This window comes from Silene latifolia, chromosome 1 (genome assembly GCF_048544455.1).
Source record: "Silene latifolia isolate original U9 population chromosome 1, ASM4854445v1, whole genome shotgun sequence".
Taxonomy (NCBI): Eukaryota; Viridiplantae; Streptophyta; class Magnoliopsida; order Caryophyllales; family Caryophyllaceae; genus Silene; species Silene latifolia.
The window spans coordinates 200,323,699-200,345,645 of NC_133526.1; the positions used below are offsets into that span (position 1 = coordinate 200,323,699).

General features: G+C 36.6%; 1 protein-coding gene across 4 annotated transcripts; it reads right to left on the bottom strand.

Annotated features, from left to right (window-relative positions):
• Positions 1–3,190: 3,190 nt before the first annotated feature.
• LOC141617411 (uncharacterized) lies at positions 3,191–12,917 on the bottom strand. Of its 4 annotated transcripts, XM_074434622.1 has the most exons (9): positions 12,310–12,917; positions 12,102–12,179; positions 11,931–12,011; positions 11,250–11,404; positions 10,369–11,135; positions 9,508–10,278; positions 9,271–9,388; positions 4,842–4,995; positions 3,297–3,480 (listed from the first exon to the last, which is right to left on the bottom strand). In XM_074434622.1, exons 1-8 carry the CDS (start codon positions 12,739–12,741, stop codon positions 4,902–4,904), a joined length of 2,496 nt encoding a protein of 831 aa, XP_074290723.1. In that variant the 5' UTR covers positions 12,742–12,917; the 3' UTR covers positions 3,297–3,480; positions 4,842–4,901. The 4 variants fall into 4 exon arrangements, with proteins under 4 accessions (XP_074290719.1, XP_074290723.1, XP_074290708.1 ...); XM_074434618.1 differs by having other exon boundaries at positions 3,191–3,480; positions 9,508–11,135; XM_074434607.1 differs by lacking the exon at positions 3,297–3,480 and having other exon boundaries at positions 4,767–4,995; positions 9,508–11,135.
• Positions 12,918–21,947: the final 9,030 nt, after the last annotated feature.

The window sequence follows — 21,947 nt, forward strand, 5'->3', positions numbered from 1 at the left end:
TGTGATATTCACAATAGGACACTATCATATTCACTTTCAGTTTAGTGAATATGACAGTGTAGTTTGATGAATATGTATTATGGGGTGTGATGTTCATCCGATGGTTCTATTATATTTACTTTCACTTTAGTGAATATGACATTTATAGTTTAGTGAATATGAGTTTATTTGTTCAAATATATTGAACAATAATCATGAACGTTTAATTTCATACCAAAATCGCATAATACAAAATAATTTAAGGAAAAAAAATTATGTGATATGATATGAATATGTCAATTACGTTATGTGAATATGTGAGGAAAAATAAAACAAATAACAAAATATATCAAATATGATCTCAATTTGTAGAGGAATAAAAATTATGAATAATAATATTTTTTTTATTATTTTATTATTTATTAAATTTATAATTTATTTATTATAAGAAAAAAATTAAGAAAAGGGAGTACCATGCACCATACTCCTGGGTGCATGGTATAATTAAAAGCTCATAATTAACTAACCTTTCAAGTATTCGTCTATGTAAAACCGTCTATCAATGACCTCTAAATCCTAGCATTTGAATGTTATTTATTGTCCTAATTAATTTGCCTCTTCAAGTTCCCCCTTATCACTAAAATTTGCAACGGATGATCTTTTTAATCTACTTATAGGTATCCATTTTTCGCCCAAACTACTCATCATACATTCACCAGTGATCCTTTCAACCTATCATAATTTTTTTTTTGGATTTTAGTTTTTTGATTGACATTTGTTTTATTAACAATATTTGATAATTATTAGTCTTACTAAATTGGTGCATAGAATTAATTTCAGTTTATTTTTTACGCAGTATTGAAGATATCATACAATTGGAGAAGATAATGAAGAGGGGAGGCTTTTTATGTGAAGACATTACCAACGCAAATACAAAGTCTCCAAGTTGGTTTGAATGACCAAAAAGAGTAATATTTCTATCTTAGATCAATTATTTACCTTTTTTGAGTGGATTTTGACAAAGATGTACTCTCTCCGTACCACACCAAAGGTAACGTAGGGAAAATTGGAGTATTTAAGAAAAAGTGGAAAAAGTAAGGGTAAAGAGGGAAAAAATAGGTGGGGTATGTAATTGTGGGTTTAATTGTGGGTTGGTAGGTGAGTTATGTAATGTCATTTTGTGTAAATATCAAATGGGTATAAGGATAACTTGGTAATGTTGTGGGCCAAATAAGGAATGTTACCTTTGGTGTGGTACGTCCGTTTATAGTAAGTATTACCTTTGGTCTGATACGGGGAGAGTATAAGCGTTTAGGAATTGGAGAAGGATTATTTCCCCGAAATGCAAGATTTTCGAGTTCCAATAATCCCATTAGAGCAATAGCAATAGTAGAACTTTATATAAAGTTCTTCACATGCCATGTCATAATCTACCAACCCCAATTTTTAAGAATTTTTGTTCACAATAGAAGAACTTTATATAAAGTTCTTAGATAAAAAATTTATAAAATGAATAATATTAAATGGTTCAACACATTTTACAAAGCTATATTTATTGGTTGTACATTTTCCAATATTTATAAACTTGGTTCTTATTTTAGAACTTGGTTCTTAAAAATAAGAACAACTTTTAAATATAATAGAAGAACTTTTAAAATAAAGTACTTGGTAACAAACTCAATGCTAAGAACTACTATTGCTATTGCTCTTATATGATTAACAATACTTGGCAATTTTGTTGTCTAGGTGATCCATGGGTAAGCTAGCCTTTTTTTTTTTTAATTTATGTTGTAATTCTTGACCAACAAATTAGAATAAGTGAATATAGAAAGTGTTTTTAAAAAAAAAAAATCTAAAAAATGGTGAAAGTAAACAAAGCACGTAGGAGCAGTATTTTGGTATGCCGGATTGCCGGAATACCCAAAAAAGATTATTGGTATTTTATTTTTATTTACTCTGTATAATAATATTAACGCAACTATGCAGCATCACATTGTCAAACATTGAATTATATTTAAACTTTTTTTTCTTTTATTTATAGCCACACCTCATATGGAATGACAATTAATGGACAAACTATAGAACAATATAGTAAACCACATGTTAAACAAGTTAGTGTAGTACTAAATCATTTTAATCGTTTTCATAATAATAGAACTACCGAACAAGTTGAACAAGTAGAATTATGCGGATTAAGTGTCAAATAAATTGAGCAGAGCAAGCAAGTGACAGAGTGATGATTTAGAATGGAAGTACAAAAGTTTTCGTATTTCGAATGCGCGAAGGACATTATTCTCACATATTTTTAATAAGATAGTTAAATTGGAAGGAATCGTAGCAACTATTATCTCTTTATTATCGAATTACTACGTCTGTATTGTTAGATTACCGTATAATTAGTGTAAGGTGATTAAAGGAAAGCATAAACATGCAACACATTATTGTAAAATAAACCAAATACTTCAAGATTTTTAATACACTTACCCATATCATAAAGGATGACCGACGAGTTACTTTATGTCGTTTATGATAATTAGGCCGGTTATCATCACAAGTATAATGAACATATAATATAAACATATCTTTATTTCAACATTAAGAACCTTTAATTTTAATTAGAATCAAAATTAGATCAATAAATGAAATTAGACACTTCTAGAAAAAAAAAAAAAAGAACATTGAAACTGGTTGCACATTGGATCTAATTTCGCGTCAAAGTCGGAATAGAATTATTGAATGGCTTAATATTTTTACGCATACAAAAGTTTGATTTTCTTTTATGTGGAAAATACCAACAAAAAGTAAAGTTATTGAGTACTTGAGTTTTTCTTCGATTTATATTTCTTTTTCTTTTTCTATATCGCTGATAGCTTATTTATTTTTCTTTTTTTATATCGCTGATAGCTTATATGTTTTACTCTTTTTTTTCTCCACCTTTCTTAACTATACAGATTAAAACTTATAAGCAAAGCCACTGACTTACTTAGTAACTTTAATACAAACTAAAGCTATGTTACAAATTTTTTGGATTTACTTATTTGCTTACCTAATAGATTATTATCAATAACATATATTTTAAGCCGTAAATTAGAATAAAAGAAAAGTAAAATAGTTATTATCCCTAACCTAACTATTTTGAGCCGTCTAATTGTATTTCGATAAAAAAAAAACATAAAAGTTCTTATTAGAATATAAAAAATTAAAACTATTATCATTTTAACCGCCCGTGAATTTCACGGGTAACGGAACTAGTATTAACATAAAATGTCTTTTTTTCAGTAGTAGTTCACTGTTCATGGCATTCACACGAGAGTACTATAAATATATACAAAATGCTAAATGCGGGAATTTGACTTTGGGGTCTTCTTTCACAAGGCCACTAACACTCTAACAGGGGAAGTGAATCAAATCAAATGGAAGGGTAGTACTACTGCGGAGTTACCTGTACTCTGGGGCCATACAATTCTTCAAACACCATCTGCGCTTTTGGAGCATGTCACCCTACCACAACAATGTAACCCTCATATTTCAAGGGCTTTCCCAAATAACAAAGTAAAGCAGCCGGTCCGATGTATATATTATTACCCTCATAATATAACCCCGGTTTTTCTGTTTCCAGACTACCCATGACAAAATTGCATCGAGATAAACAGCAACCAAAGATTAACGTGTCATTTGCTCTATTGGAAGTGAAAACAAGTGCATACCTTGTCCTACCTTTTCCACAAATAACAAAAACAGGAATTCAGAGCACTCACACAAAAATCTTAGCAACTTATTGTTTGACCTATTAACTCACTGTTCAACCCATAAAATCTTAATCACCATCATTTCATGCGTTTACTACTGCTCACTTCAGTATTTTCATTTACTAGACAGGATTAGTTGTTCACTGAAGCCTCGCGAGTTACTGACATTTTTGGGAAGGTGCCCATATACATGTTTTCTCATATGCAACTACCAAAATTATGTACTCAGAGAACATAAAGATTTAATTACATATTCAGTCACGCTATATGAAATGATACTCTGATAGCATTTGCTTTCAATCATGTTACATTTTAACAATAAAAAGTTTACAAAGATATAGTCTTGTACCCTTTTCTTGGTGGGGTGGGGGAAAATAGGAGTAATGATATATCCCTAGAGAGACAGTTAAAAGTGTAACAGTGAAGTAGTGTTGTGGTGTAGGAAATGAGTCAACCTTATGAAGACAAGTCATAACAACTTTCTCTTATATAACTCTCCATAGACCATTAATTTTCACACTCAACTCATCCCAAATTTTCAACTATTTCCCTAAACCACGATACTTACAGGCGCAATGTACAATCATAACTATAATGTCTCCGACCAGACATCGGGTTACTTCAGCCAGTTTGACCCTTCCAATTTATCAACTATGTTCACGCAGTCTCTAACATGTAATTTTGATTCTACTCATGAGATGACAATGTTGGAGAATAGGAATGGAAGTACTAGTACTATGAGTGGATGCACTAGTAGTTATATAGGCTCACCAAGCTCACCTATAAGTTGTACTAGTGGTCATCCACCTCATAATATGACGCCACTCTTTCAGAGAAGCCCAAGTAGCCACTGCCTCAACAAGGACCTCCACCCACTATTTTCAAACCCTTCTATGGGTATTTCTAGCTTTGATCTGGGCTCTGTAAGAAGAGTGTCCAGTACAGGTGATCTGGACCAGGTATTGTTTTGTACAATCCTAAAAAATAATATTTTTCCAATAGACTACTGCAACTAACAACGACAAAAAGACGGGGGGATGTGCCATACAAATTATGACCAGTGAAATAAGTTCTCTTAAAAGGTTCAGAATCGAAGAAGGTTTAGATTTCTACCTCTTAAAACTGTATAGACCATCCAACTGATAAACGCTAACCTTCTTGTGACAGGGTATGCTATGCAATCGCAGCCATCTTGGGGGAAGTCCACCGGCAAATGAAAGCACAAGCATTATTCTTGAAGGAATGATGAAGCCATGCCGATATAGTCCTGAGGAAAAGAAAGAGAGAATTGAAAAGTACCGAAGCAAACGAAGCCAAAGGAACTTCAACAAGAAAATCCAGGTCAGACTTGCATTTATCACAAACTTGGTATTTGTAAAACTAACAGAACCTCCTCTTACAAAATACAGGGTAGCAATTATACAAGGCCTACACAAGCAGCATAATAAATATCAAACTGATAGTAAATCATGGCTTGCACTAAGCCACTAAACAATCGTCTAACGTGCACGTCCTGGCTTGAACTATAAACTTATGCAACCATGTGACAGAAAGAGTTTCGGTGACATGTGAATGCTGAGGATCGCACGCATTCACAATAACACTATTTGCCAGTTCACAATCTTCTTTCCAAACACAACTTTCACAATAAAAGGCATGTTTGTCGATGCACCTTCAAATCCACGTAACTTGAGCATGAGTCTTCAGCAACCACTAAAAATATGCTTCAAAGTGATCCGACTTTGCAAAGACTAACATTTCATGTTTGTCCATATGTCATGTCATCCACAAGAACAAATCAACTAAACAAAAAATTTCAGTATGCTTGCAGGAAGACATTAGCTGATAGCAGACCAAGAGTCAGAGGCCGATTTGCAAGGAACGACGAACTCGAAAAGCCAGATTGCTCTCAAGATATACACTGGACTCAAATGGCGGGTGAAGAAGACGAAGAGGATGGAGAGCATTGGATTCATCTCCTGGACTCCATCTCACGGGATTTTGTCCCATAATTTACCACAACATTTAGAATATTCATGCAAAAGAGCAAAAATAAAACGGGAAAAAGAAAAGGCAAGTTAAAACTAGTCCAGAGTCCTAATTCCAGATATGCAATTCTGGTTCCTGGCCGATGTAGACTTGGCGCTCACGCTGGTACGTAGAGCTAGTGGTTGAAGTTATGCAATGTAACTTGGTTATAATAATCGTTAAGCAATCAAAAATATCTGTCTATTAGTATGCAAGAACGATTCATGCATGTAATAATGCAGGTAAATACCGTTTTGAGTGTCCCAAATCGATTCTGATGTTACTCAACAGATACATAGTCATTTTCCTAGATGTTTACAGAAGACAGCTTTTCTCTTCCATATGCTGCATAACTCCACATATTTTAATACTTTGAAATTTAGATACTTAAATATGTCTACTAAATATTATAAGTATATTAACGAATCTCATGATGACAATTAAAATATATAATGACCTAAACAAGAAGAATTTTTTATTTGGCAACTTTTTCTTTGTCGGCCGCATGTGGGACTTACAAATTAGGCTAATAACTGCCTGTCTTTGACACAAAAGCTATCCCAAAAATGGAAGATGAAGAAAATGACGTAGATATATCAAAACAATGTGAGTCTAGTGCCTTTTTATTTATCAACTGACCATTATTCATGCAAGCATGACTAGCATAATACTTATGTTCGATAGTAAAGCGTTTTAAAAGCTCAAACAATCTTGGACTAACAAACAAAACAACCTCAAAGCTATTTTAACTAAATCTCGGACATGCCATGAATAATGTTCAAGCAAGTTTCAATAAAGACTAACATATTCCTTGCTAAATCATGATTTATTTATCATACACTAAACAATGTAGATATTTAACTAACAGGACTAATATAGTAGTATTATAGACAAAATCAGTAGCCGTTATTTTTTGTCATGATATTTCCAGGTGCCTCCAACCCACTTGGAAAGCAAAGAAAGGAAAAGAATTCAGTTAGCACATGAATTGCACTAGTAACTAGCTAGTTAAAGAATTAAAAAAAAAAAAACTTATAGCAAATAGTATACCATAGTGTTTAGTGGAGCTGCACATTTTCTAAAACTAAGACTAGGATTAGCATACATGCCTTTCGGCAAAGGTTTTTGCCCACTTGAGTTTCCTTTCAGCTAGCTAAACTAGTTGCTGCTGGGAAAAGAGTCACTAGCTCCTTTGACTTGAGCAGTATCATCTTGCTGCGGGGTGCTTCATGTTAGGACTCTCATTCCCTGAAATGCGGTGTGTGTGTGTGTGTGTGTGGTTCATCATAGAAAACTGAACCTGAAAATTTCAGAACCTATCACTCACACAATTATAAGGAAAAACTGAAAGGGCATGGTTTTGTTCAACCATCAGTTTAGTCCTCGCTGCAGTCACGTTGAGTAGCATTTTGCACAATCATCCGGTCATAAAAGGGTGAAGTTGTGGAGTCATAGTTTCAAATATAAGCAGTGACACCAATAATCACAACCGCATTTTGAGGCGGTACCAACCACTTCGTAGCAAAATGTCCAAGATCAAGCTATGGCGACCGATGCCAAGATCAAGTTTCAAACCGAGATTCAATACCATGTGTGGAGCAACAGATGAAAACAGAATACATCCCCCCCTCCCAAGATATCTTGATAATTTCATTAAAACCAAAAGGCTAGGTATCAATTAGGGTAGGGGCTTAAATATATGCAGGTGGATCAGAAAAATATAAGTCTACAACACTTAAAGAACCAGCTCTCCATACCAAGTGTCATACCATAGGTGAGTCTCCATCATGTCTATCCTTCCACGACATTTCCAAGAGAAAATAACGAGATGAATATTCATGTTGCTACTAACAAATTTAAAATGTAGCCATTAAAGCCTAACAAACCACTATGCTACCTCAATGATAGTATGATACAATGAGTCAAGGATTTAGATTTCACAGGATGCTTAACCACAAAGAAAATTAAGTCCTTTAACTCTTCACCGTAGAAAAAATCTCTCCCAATTTAATAATGGTTTTATGTTCACACATCCAATTACTATGAATGGCTGTCCAGTTTTAAATTAGCTTGATATGCTGCTTCCCTTCATAATAAACATTGGTCCCACCTTAGCCATGCACTCAAAACTAGTTGCTTTGGGATTTGCATAGTGGAACCATGAGCAATTGGACTCTATTTCACAATTTACAAAACATGGACATTAAGACGAGCCCATATTGCTTTTATTCAATCATACTCCAAAGTCAAAGAATAGCGCGAGTCTTTGGCTCCATTGGAACCGGAAATTTGTATCTTCACGCAAACACCGAAAAATGGGTACCTTTACTGCCATCAAATTAGCAAAGAGATTTGAAGTATATATATAGCTGACCAATATATATATAAATACTACTCAAGAAGTAGGTTAGGATAGTCAACTTCAAACATTGACAAACTATCAAAAATAAGACTTCCGCAGTTCCGCTTTGAACTTAAAATCCATTTTGGTGAACGATCAAATGTTAGATTTCCGCTTTGTACTAAAACTCCATTTGGGCCCCAAGTAACTACATAGTATCTACTATCTAGACAAGAAGAATAAAAGGAAATGGGATTTTGAACAATCAGGTTATATTGCAAATTGTTTTGGCTACAACTTGGGTATCTTTACGGAGCTTCCAGGCAGACCAGTAAACTTTTTTCCCTTTTACACGCCAATAACTACCAACCAATCTCGAAATCACCTTCCCTAGACTTTTCCATCTATTCATCACCTTCCACTAGTGTTGGTCATTTTTTTCTGGGAAGTGCAAAATTACGGTATCAAGTTTGGATTAAAGTAAAGAATTTATCCAATTATGATACTTCTTTGTTCTGCACTTGCATCCCATAATAACTTTACTAAACAGAATCTAAGCAACGAATTTCTTTGAGGAAGAGATGACCAGAGTTGGGTGTCGAAATTTGAAGTAAAGGTTTTGCCGAAATTTTTGGCACTTTTTAGGAAGTAATTAATAATATAAATAAATAAATAAAAACTTTGACCTTCAAAAAGCTGGCAAGCAACAAAAATGGAGACTCTTACTTTGGCGACTTTCTGCATGAGTTAGATTTGAATAGCACAATCAAACTTTACTGGATGTATTATCCACTTTACTACTCTTCACCAAAATTGGTACAAAATCATTGATTTGTTTTTAAAAGCCGTAAAGGGCTAAAGACTAATTCCATCATGATACCCCAACAGTTAAAAGGGATCAATACCTTACGTTTCTATATAAATAATGTCCATAGAGGGAGGGAGAACCAAAGAATTAAAGATGAAAAATACCCCCACTTATATCAATCATATATTTTCTATGATAATCAGAAATTCTGAACTTTAAACACTGACTCAGGATCTCTTTTGGAGATAAATGTATAGGTAAAAACTAAAAATGTAACAAAAGGAAGAAAATGGCTGTATAATACCTTACATGTGGGATAACTCTACAAAAAAAAAAAAAATGGAAAAAACATCCAATGTACTTACCTCTTTTTGGTCTTGTACATGGATGTTCTACCTTTTCTCTTAAATTGAAGTTGTAACAAACGCTTAAATGGAAACCTAAGAACTGGGCCTAACACTGATCTCTTCACCTTAACATTGCCTGCATTTAACGAGCATAAAAAAGTCAGTCAATTAGAAAAATCAGAGCAGAAATTTGTCACTGTGTTGCCTGTTTGTGAGAGACATGGACTAACATTGCATAATAGTGTGGTACATCACCTGAATTTCTTTCAACTATTGATTTATCCTCAGTGTCGGCAAACTCATCTACTTGTTTTGTTGTTTCCATCATAAGTTCCTCAGCCAGTGTAGATTTTGCAATCAAACTATTGCTGTCATATTTTTCCTGATAGGATGAATCCACTTGCATCATAGTATCACAGAATTGAGATTCTTCTGCGACAGTTTTGACCTCAGAGTGATGCTCTTCATTTTGCTCATGCTCTTTAGTCACCTCCATGCAAGGTAATGAAGGGACATTAACTGAATTTCTTTCGTCTATAGATTGATGCTCAGCTTTCACGAATTCTTGTGCTTGCTTTCCTGTTTCCATCATAAATGCCTCAGCCAGCATGGATTTTGTAATCAATTTATTGCCGCCATTTTTCCCATTATAGAATGAATCCACTTGCATCCTTGTCTTAGACAATTGAGATTCTTCTGAGTCAGTTTTGACTTCAGAGTGATGCTCTTCATTATGCTCAGGCTCTATAGCCACCTGGTCCACCTCCTCCACACTGGGTGAACTTCCAAGCACTAAATCATCAGTATCGATCTTCTCAATAGAGAAGTCCACGTTCATTATTTCATCAGCAAGCACATCACTCTGTTCTGTTTCATAGGGTAATTCCTTAAGCTGGTGTACACCAGATGCTGTACCATCAGCATTGCTCTTCACAACAAAGGAATCAAGACCCGCCATCTTGTCAGCGCATTCAGTTGATGCATCTTCAACTACTAAATCTGGTTTCAGCTGCAATAAATTATTTCCTAAATATGAATCACAAGAGTGTAGTGAATTTGATTGAACACATAATTGCACTTCAAGAGAAGCTCCAGTTTCTGTCTTCTTAAACGCACCTGACTCTGGCTTGCCCGTATAACCTTGAACGCCATCATGATTGAAATTCTTAGATCCAACTGAAACTTCACCTCTTGAAGCAGAAATACTTTCAACGTTCAAGCTATCATCTCCAGAGACTGTTTCCCTAATATTTTTACCAACTACCATATGTTCTGCCTGGATAGCAACACACTCATTAAGACTTCCTTCATCAAATCTAACCGGAGAGAGAGTAGCCTGTGAAGTATTTGACATGTTGTAGTCTTTAAGAACAGCTCCAGGAGAAAATCTGAATTCCTCATCTTTCGGAGAATCAGATAAAGATAAGCAGTTTGCCTGTTCAGAAGTATCATCAGTAGTGCCCTTTAAACTCGGGCAACTAATGGAATAAGATGCAGACTCTTGCGGCCGGTTCCAAGTTGCTTTTGGCACCTCGAGGTCCTTGGAGCTGGATCCAAAGTCTACAGCATTACTAGATAAATGAAGTCTAGCCTCAATTTCAGAATTGTTGTCAGCACCTTGTTTGACATGCGATGGCACGCTGTTGATGAGTGACGTGAAATTGATGGATTTAATGGTCTGGGAGGCTTTTCCTGAGTCCGCAAATGACTTAGCTAGATCCTCTAAAAGCAAATCACCTTCGCCGCTAGATAAGGGATCCCAATTAATATTATCAATGATCCATGGCTCTTTACGGTTAGTTGGCACCCCAGATGGCAACAATTCAACTCTGATAGCTTCCTTGTAAAACTGTTTTTTCCTCAAAGCACTGGCTATCAGCAACCTGCAACAGAAGTCAAATTAGGCACAATGTTAAAATGCTGAACATTACTGTACTTGATGATCAAGCAGTATGCTTGTGCAAGGGAAGCTTAAGATGGAATGGAAACAACCAAACCTGCAGTTTTTTGATATAGCCGCTTTTGCTCTCTCATTTGATAGCCCAAGCAAATTTAACAAATTAGAAACGTCGTTTGGACCTCTGAGCTCGTGAAAAGAAGGAGCAGCACTAGAGACAACCAGGTTCTTCCCTCTAGTCCACTCAACCAGTAACTGATATCAAAACATTCAACGAATCAGATGAAGTTCTCACCATGACACCATGACGGATTAGTGGAAGCAAATTCCTACTCTCCCAGACCCCCGACCCACAAAAAGAAAAAAGTTAAACTTAAAACAAATATCAAATTTCATACATGTGTGGCCAACAATGATCCGCATTTTACTCACCAACAATAAGGATTAAAAGAACCAAAGAGCTAACGCGCCAAACAAAATGGACACCAAACATATGAACTTACACATAAAACAGTACAAGTTTCCCCCACAAGGAGGAGAGAGTTCATTTGATAAGTCCAAAGAATGTGCCATCCCATAACCAATTGGTGATGGTTTAAAACAAGAACTGTTTTTACAATATGATTCGGTGTTGCAGCTTTGCTAACTCGAGTTTAACTCCAACAACAAATCAATTAGTCAATCAAATAACATGAATTGTTAAACGAAAACATGTATATGACCAATTCACAAAAGCACTATGCACTAATGAAGGAAACTAAATAAAGAAAAAATCAGAGACCTTGGCACTAGAAATGAGTTGCCTTCTGACTTGAGGATCCTCCAAAAAACTTGAATACATGATCTCGAAGTAGACACCCCGCTGCAAATTCAAACTACATTATAGTGATTATACGAACTACGGAGTACTACATATGAAACAATCAACTAGTTTGTAATAAGCTAAACAGACCTCAATCGCGGCTTTAATCGAAGATAGCTTCAATCTAAACGGCAACCTCTTGCCAAAATCAATAGATATCATGTCAACCTACAGAACAACAACCAAATATAACTCTCAATACATCATACATTCATACTAACACCTAGCGTAAAGAATAAAAAAGTAGTCGTAAACAAATGATTGGGACGGAGGGAGTAATAAGCGAAAAGGCGATAACCTGAGCGGATTGACAAGCATGATCAAAAAGCGACTGATTCAAAGGTGTGACAGCCACCAAATCATACGTCTTTAATACCGGATTTCCCGAATTAAGAGCAGAAGACTGCGCATCGGTTTCAACGACAACTGTCAATCGCGTGTACTGCCTAAACGCATCGTTTTGAGGAACGCCGAGGAGGCGACGATGGAAGGACGCGGCATCGGAGAGAGAGGTGTGGAGTTTAAGGAGAGATGAGATAGGAAATCTGGGGATAGTACAGCCGTCGGATTGAGACATAGCGCCTTTAATCGTACGATTGAAAGCTACTCCTGAGTAACCAAGCTCAACAGCTCTTGCCATTGTTTTGAGACGAACATCTCTCTTGTTTTTCTTGTCTGGTACGTTTTTGTCGGATTCTAAGTATGGGATGTTTAGGTCGAAGAACTGCATTATTAATTAATTCAGGGGAATAATTGAGTTATGTTGTCAACAATTAAGAAGAAGGAGGATTGATGGCGGACGTTTTGAATATGTTTCAGAGGTTTAGGGTTTAAGATGATGATGATGAATGTTGACGAAGTAGTTTAGTTCCCGTACGGTTTTTTTTTTGGGGTTTTCCGTTTCACTTTTTTTCTAGTTGTACCCTTAGAGCAACTTCAATGGATAGCTACATGATAGCTACAATCTCTTGTAGCTTGGATTTCCGTCTCATCATTTCAAGCAACCCTGTTTTCCGGCTACAAAGTCGTTTAGTGGTAAACAACAATACCATGTAGCTTGTATGGGTCACACAAATTAAATTACTATTTTAACTTTAATTTTATTCAATTTTTACACTATTATTCAAAGTATTCAATTTCAAGCATGTAGCTTGTGCAAGTTTTAGCTACATTAGCTTTCAAGTATACATTACTTTTTCTTCCTCAATGGTTATGTTGTAGCTAGGTAATTTATGTAAATTGCAAGCAGGTCCAAAAATTGTAGCACTGGAGTTGCTCTTAGTTTGGCGAAATATTAACGGGTGTTTGGTTGAGGTGATTTGGAATAGAGTTAGATATCGAATGGTTTCTAACTCCACCCCAACCTCTTGGAGGACCACATTCACCCTCTCACCTTGGATTCAAACTTCATTCCCCTCTTCGCAAGTATGGATTTAGAATCACATACTACTATACTATCAAATTTCATTCCATTACAACTTGTTGAACCAAACGACCCATAAGTTACTAACCACGGTAGTTTAAAGCCGTATAATAAATATCAAAAATTCTCATTGAAGACGGACACTATCCCGTCACAAGCTGAAGACGGATGATGTCCCTCTCACAATATGCAAGTGACACTATCCATAAGGTGCTCTATTTTCCTTCCACATGCCCTCTCACTTACCTTATTGTGAGAGAGACATTATCCGTCTTCAGCTTGTGACGGATAGCATCCGTCACAAGAAAGACTTATTGAATAAATATACCGTTTATATAGTTTTTTTATAATTAAATGAGTACATATTTTTTGGACGATTTTTTTAAATAATACTAAAAAAAAAAGTATTTATCGTTTTGGGTCGTTATTGAAAATATTTGTCAAAATGGTGGCCACATAGGCTCGGATTTACAAAACCTAAAACACGGAGTAAACACGTCATTAAACACGTCATTGACACTAACGTGTTTGAAGTTACTAAGAAAGTCACTACCAAAAAAACTACAAAGCCAAAATATGTCACAAAGAATGGCGGGTATACTTAAAGAAGACACTCCATTGATAGTGGTAAATTATTAAATTACTTTTTAATACTTTTAAATCTTTAATTTATAAATTAGAAAAATATGAAAAATATACCATTATTCATAATTTTCATTTCTCTATAAATAGAGATCACATTTGATATATTTTTGTGTGTATATTATTTTATTTTTTATTTTGCAAGAAAAGATACATCCTATCTTATTCTTCCACAAGGAGTAAAATAAATAGGAATAGTTTTTTCTTACAAAAGAGTCCATATGCAAATTAGAGTTGAGGTGATCAAGCACCTCATCAATATCTTTAACATTCTTATAGAGGAGCTTAACACCAAAGGTAAACTGGATTTGTTTGATTAATGCATGGACGGGTGTCTCTTTTCCCACGGATTCGAGAGTTCATTTCTAGCCACAAAGTGTAGATGGTGGCAGCAAGACAGCAGCGAAACCATCCCCATTTTCAGTGCTTTTTATTGTGTCTTGATGTGCACCAAGCAAGCTCCTGCCTCAAGTCAGTTTCTACTAGAAATATGCATCTAACCAAGTATATTTTTCCATACTTTAGCAGATATGGCACATTTAAAAAAAAGGTGTGTGTGCGTTTTTCGATCATTTTTGCATAGAATACACCAATTCACCATACAAATGCCTCTCTGATTAATACACTCCACCGTGGGTAGTTTATGTTGAATGGCAAGGAAACTGATGAAACTATGTTTATGAAGGACATGAAGGTTTTAGACAGCTTTTGCCCAATAGACTTTCTCATAGTGAGACCTTAGAATATCATACATCTTGTTCACCTGAAACTTACCATTACTAGAGACACAACTCTATAAAGTATGAATAGCAACATCAGAGGATCCAAACAGTTGCAAGAGGAGGTCTCTTACATCCAGAACACTTCTCCAGCTTTCAGAGTGGTGTGGGCTAGCCATGGCCAGCCAAAACTGTTCAGATTTCAGATTATAATGGTTGTTCCACTAAACCCATAAAGAATCTGGATTCTGAAGTATTATCCAGAGCCATTTACAAATATTAGCATTATTTCAGGAAAGAATTTCCTTGATGATGCCCCCCCCCAATCCAATGGGCAACAACAAGGCTTCCAGCTTTTCATGTACAACTTGTGCTAATCAGGTTTGACATTCCAAAGGTAATCCTTGTAGACTTTGTTAAGTAACTTCAGTAGAGTTTTGGAAAGAAGTATAATGCTACACCAGTAGTTCTTTATCCCAAAGAGGATAGAGTTTAGGAGTTAGAGTCTGCCAGCATAAGAAAATAGCTTTGTTGTCTAGTGGTTGATAGAGTTTTCAATCTTACAAAGTAAAGTATGAACCATGGGCATAGTCAGCTTACTACATGGAGGGGCAAACCTAAATACCTGAAGGGGAATATCTCCTGCAGTGTACCTAGTAAGCCTCTTGATCATCTGCTTAACATGCTCATGGACTCCACCAAAATAGATGCGGGTCTTCTCAGTGTTAGCAACTAATCCAAAATAAGTACCAAAAAGATCAAGTGTGCTGGCAACAGCTTTAACAGAGGGGGCATCACCTCTCACAAAGATCATCCGCAAAAATTAAGTGATTAAGCTTAAGCCTAGCACATTTAGGATGGTAACAGACTTGAGGTCTGGTGCACATGAGTCTCAAGTATCTAGACAAGATTTTCATCCCTAAAACAAAGAGATGGGGGGAGATGGGATCCTCTTATCTAAGCCCTCCTTTCCCTTTGAAAAACCCAGTATGACCTCCATTGATTTTTAATGTGAACCAAGGACTTCTAACATATTCCAGGACCCATTGAATAAATTGCTGAGGGAAATTCAAGCAGGCAACCATGTCCTCAATAAATTGCTGAGGGCATCACCACTCTTTTTTTTTTTTTTTTTTTTTTTAAGAAACCGTCTTTTTTTTGGAAAGATTTTAGTGAGACGAAAATTAATTACAAAACCCGTTCTTTTTTTAAAAGAAACCGTCTTTTTTTTTGGAGAGATTTTAGTGAGACGGAAATTAATTGCAAACCCGCTATTTTTTTTAGAGAGATTTTAGTAAAACGGAAATTGAGTTGTGTTAGGGAAAGCAAATATGAAAATTTACATTAAAACTTCTCCCCCTCCCCTCCCCCACTCTCCCACTCCCACACACATTCTCAGTCTCTCATCAGTCACCCCCATTTCCACCGACATCACCCTCATTTCCACCGACATAACATAATCCATCTCCTTATTCCACTATTATGGCGTTAGAATGACTTGTTCTACTTTTTGGCTTCTTGATTCTCAACAATTTAACCATTTTTTCTTACACCATTTTTTCTCATTCTACTCTCTCTACCCATTTTTATTTCTCCATTAATCCATTTATATCTCTCTTAATCCCACAATGAATCCTAAAAATGACCACCCAATACCGACCGATTTCAGGATGACCCTGAGACGGCCTCGTTATTTCCTGAACGGCATTAAGGCACTCTCCAATACAGATTTGAACCCGTCACGGAAAGCTAGGGTATATTTCTCAGGCGAAAAACTTGAATTAACTTGTTACAATAAGGTTGATGGCACCGCAGCAAGAGTTTCTTTCATTTCCACGGATCTTTTCTGCATCAACCCTCACAAAAGTCACCTGATATGCCTGTTTGATATGTTGGATGTTATTGATGAAAATGTTTATCATCAAATTACCACATACCATGTCATCGGCACTCAGAAACTGTCTTTATCTTTAATGGGTAACTTATTAGTATCAACTAGTTTTATTACCCGTGAAATTCACGTGGCTAGATATATTGTCACGGTGGTGGTGTTATACAAGGCCGGATTTGCGATAACACTGGGCCCTACGGACAAAACGGACTCGTAAGAAAAAAAATAATTAACCGATATGTAATTATGTATATTATCATAATATATCATCAAAATATATTTATTGTTATGCATATGTTCATAATTAACTAAACTTTTGCCACGGTTTATTATTATTATTTTGTCACGAATATTGTTACGTTTCTTAGTATTTTGCAGCAATTATTGTTATTATTGATTTCTATTTTTTTTTCCTTTTTTTATTAGTATGCTTCATCCGTCTCGGTCATTTTTCTACCTTTAATTGTCATTTCATTAAAAACAATCGATCTATGTAATTAATTCAACCTAAAAGAAATTTTTCAAAATAGAAATTTCTATATTTTTGATTGCGAATTATAATTCAAGGTAGATTGAATTGTTAACATTATTTTGAAAGAATATCGTGAGAATTATAAACGCTGGAAAACTAAATGATGATTTTGTTCGTAAAATTTATTATAACAAAAAAATCTCAAATTTGAATTAATATTCGTTTTGATGTTTAATGATTGTTTAACTAGTTTTGTAACCCGTGAAATTCACGGGTTCGGTTTAAGGATCGTTCATGCATTTTCCCCTTTAGTTTTTTTGATGATTTTTCCATTATTTCGTTCGTGGTCTATCTCTCTAATTATTATAGCCGTTCATGTTTTAGGTATGTTTTACTGAGCAAGAAAATGAGTCGTTTCTGTGAATCGATAGTCGACAGACTCTAAAATGTTCCCGACGATAGGTCATTGGTTCAGACCCCTTGAGCCGCCTCGCGTCGCCATAGTCGTCAGGTTGTAATCTTCGATTGACCTGATGGCTATACTTTTACTTTCGCCTTGTCCAAGCCTCAGTCAAAGTGGGGGCTCTGTAGACACCTCGTTTCTGCACCTCCCGCAAACCACCCGGTGATGATTGGGCCGCATGTTCGATCCGCGGAACGATTTGTGACAGTTCGTAAGATTATCGTCAAGTGTTTGCTCAAATATTAATGTCAACCTCTTAGTTGTCATCTACGTCCTGATACGGTCGTTTTGGCGGTAATTAGAGTACATTCGAGTCGGGTCAAAAACCGTCTCCATTTTTCGATAATGTTAAATCCCGAAGTCGAGAATGTTCGGAATGTTAGGATATTTCCATTCCATATTTTATAAATTTTATCTTTTGGCAAATAATATTCCGTAATATTCATAAGATAATCGAATTATTTCCGTCCTACCATAACTCAAACGCGGAAATCTTTCTTCAGCAGGAGGAAACCTCCTGGGAATAGACGCAGCAGCCCAGTCTTTGCGCCTCTTCCAAGGGACGCATGATGGCGCGCCTCTTCCCAGTCCTTCTTTGCATGATTTACGTATCTTTTTTATATCTTTCCGAGATTCACTTCCAAAGAGTCTCCGAAACCCTATTCCTTCACGTGATTAGTATAAATAGGAGCTTTCGATCCTCATATTTCTCACGCGAGTGTCCGCCCTTCTCTTCTCCCTTTGCATTCTAGACTTCGTTCTTACTAATTGGCGCCTACGTGCTTGGACTTCCGACCACGTAAGCTCGGATCTTTCCGGGTACCAGCCTCTCCGTTGCATGACCGACCAATTTGACCAACTACACTCAATCAATCTTAATTAATCAATCGGTTTCCTCTTACGAGGGCACTCTCTTTGCATTCGCGTCGAGCATTCGCTAGTCGATATCTTAGTTCATCTCGTTCCGTCAACATGTAAGTCTGAGGGTGTATAATTCTCTTTATTTATTGTATTTTATTTATCGTATCATCATTGTAAGATTTATGTCGGATACACCATTAAAACCGATTTCTAAAACCCTTTGTTAAAACTCTGTTTTTGCGGATTTCCAGTAGACAGACGTCGAGAAAAGACGCAAAGAATCGCGCGCCTCTTCGAAGGAGCGCAGATTTCTGCTGCGCCTCTTCGTGAGGGGCCGCGATTCTGCTTCTTTTCTTCTTCCTCGTCCTCTGTAATTCGTCTTTGTTTATTTGTTTTTCACTTGTTTTCTTAAATTCTTCGTTCATCATCATTAATATTCACATGTATATTGTATCACGTAATTCCTTCATCATTAACATGTTTTAATTATTCAAATCCGACCTTAAATCCTAAATAATCCAATATTTACGGGTTTTCGTCATTAAATTCAATTCCGGGTTGTAGAGATTCAATTTGTTCATATTGGGTTTCTGGAATTCGCCATTGATATAGTTTTCGTTTGCTTATTCACATGTTCATATATCGTCATATCCAACCTAGTTAATTGATTTCAATAGAGGACTCATTCATTAACATCGCTCCTTCTTGTAATTAGTCCATCTTAATTCCGTCTCATTCATGTTTACTGTTTTTATGACTAATTCATATGTAAAATCACTTTCATCCGAGTAATTATTATCAATCGATCCTTAAAATCATCAATTAACATTAACGATTTGCAGTTCCGGCTTCACAGCCAGAACTCACCCTTGGAACAGACGCAGCAACTGCTGCGCCTCTTCCAGAGGGCGCAGTCCTGCTGCGCCTGTTCCAGAATGATTTCTGTCTCTGAACTCCTTTTCTGCCTTGACGTAATTAATTAGTCTACGTATTTACTAACTAATATCCGTAATATCACCTTCTGACTTGTTCGTGATTCTTTCTTTTATTCTTTTATTTCTTTTTCTCAAATTATCCGTTTTAAAGGTATTTTCGACATAAATCGCCTTATCCGTTGTAATCAATGTAATTTTCATTATTGTAGTTCATAATTATTGTATTCCTTTTATTGTTTGTATGTTTTCGCAAGTAAATCAACATTAAATCCAACTTCGACATCAATTGTATGCTAATTAATTGTCCACCGACTTAGTATTAAATTATCACATGCTAGGATTAATCTAATGGATGTTGCATTGCATGCATATAGCCGACGATATATCGAGTACGAATAACTTCCCTAATCATTAGTAGAGGCCGCTATCGAGGCGGGCGGGATTAGGTGTTCGATCAAAAGAGCTTCCTAATACGTACCCTCACCCCTTACTCCAGATCTCCGTGAGCACCCGTGTTCATTGGCATCCACGAGAGTCATTCTAGACATAGAATGCTAAGGGTAACGATTGCTTAGTGTTCATGTCACTACTTTGTGTCTTGACATGACACGAGGTATTCGAACGGTTCCAATTTCCCATAAAAATTGGTGGCGACTCCATACAAAATGCAAACGCTTGTTCCCCGTTTCTCACCAAGCGCCCCCGTGGGCGGCCCGCTGTCCACAGTTTGGCGACTCCGCTGGGGATAATACACTTACGTGTAGCAAGGGTGAAACTTGAACAAGGTTAGGGAATAAATTTGTACAAGACAATTGTCGGTTTTCATAACTCGGTCTTCCTAGATCGTTTATTCGGCCTTCTTAGGCCCAACCCAACCCATTCGACCAATCGTCCCGTCTAAACGGTCCTAATTCTTATTTGGGCCTAAGGATGGATAGCGATTGACGTCATCCATACCATGATGCTTACTCTTGTTTGTATCAAGGGCTTTCACTACTTGAGGAAATGGACTAGGAATCGGCCTTACTCTTGTTTGGCACGAGCCTCTCCACAGACTTCGGGTTTGATGGTTCGGTATGGCAACCCACCCTTTTAACCAAAACCCTTCTAAATGCACTCAGCATCCCGTTATAATGCTTGTATGAATGTGTAAACCTTACGTGATCACCACTTCTAAACAAAACCATGACGAATTTTCAAAAATCAAAATCCTCATTTTCAAACAAGAATTTCGAAAAAGTAGGCCTTTAATTAGCGCAAAATCCGGTCAAAACTCTGTCCGTTTGTCAAGTCAAAATTCGGGCCACAAGCCCATTTCAAAACCTCACTTCGAGTCCACTCCTACAACTACACTACAGTCGACTAGGACACACATTTTCAAAGACCTTGTCTTTCTTCAAAACTCACTCAACACAAGTGGCATACACCCACTTCACGAGTCAAAACTTTTCTTCCTTTAGTAAGTGTGATAGAATGGTCGATCGTGTTTTGATTCGTCGCCGATCTCTTATCCGTTTCCAAGATGCAGGTCAAGTGGTGAAACGAACCTCCAGCAAATTCAAGAAAGTAATGATCGAATCCTAGCCGCGATAACCCAAATGCAAATCACTCAAGAGCAAACCTATGACCGCCTTGAACTTATCGAAGGCCGTATCTTTGATGTAGAGGGAAGGTTGCCTCCCCTTAAAGGTGAAGTACTACAATTTTCCGATGACGAGTCTAAAGATGAGAATCTTGTCCTAGGGACAACCGCTTGGTGAGAAAAGACTCCAATACCTAGAGGAGCAATTGATGTACCTTAAGGGGGATGACATTTATAGGGAAAACAATCGCAAGTATGAAGCCGTCAATTCCAAATTGCCCACTAACTTTAGCATGACGGATATCCCTAAGTTTAAAGGACATGAGAACCCTTTGAACCACATCCGCGCCTTCAAGGACTACATGTCTATCAAAGGCATCAAACCCGAGATGTTCTTAAGGATCTTTCCTTCATCTCTTGACACCATTCCGAAGCAATGGTTCTACACTTTGGATCACAAAAAGGTCGCTACTTGGGAGGACGCCGCGATCGAATTCTCGAAACAATATGCGGATAATGCCGAGATCCAAGTCAACATGCGTACTCTAGAGGTTCTTACCCAAAATGACAAAGAAGGATTCACCGACTTCCTAAGTAGGTGGAGGAAGACTAGTACTCAACTAGTTGAACGCCCGGATGAGGCTACCCTCGTGGAAAAGTTCGTGGATAATCTCAAACCCATATATGCCAGTCACTTGAGATATCAAAACATCAAGACTTTCAAGGACTTAACCGTACTAGGGACACGAATTGAAGATGACATCCGTAAAGGACTCTTGTCCAAAACGGTAGGTCGAGGATATCAAGGGTCCACAAGTCGTTCATACGGCTCTACTAGCAAGACCGACGAAGTTAACCTTCTCGAGCCATCCAAGAAAACTAGCCCACCAAGGAAGTTCACAAACCTTGGGGACACATACTCCAACGCTCTAAAAAGGCTAATGAAGC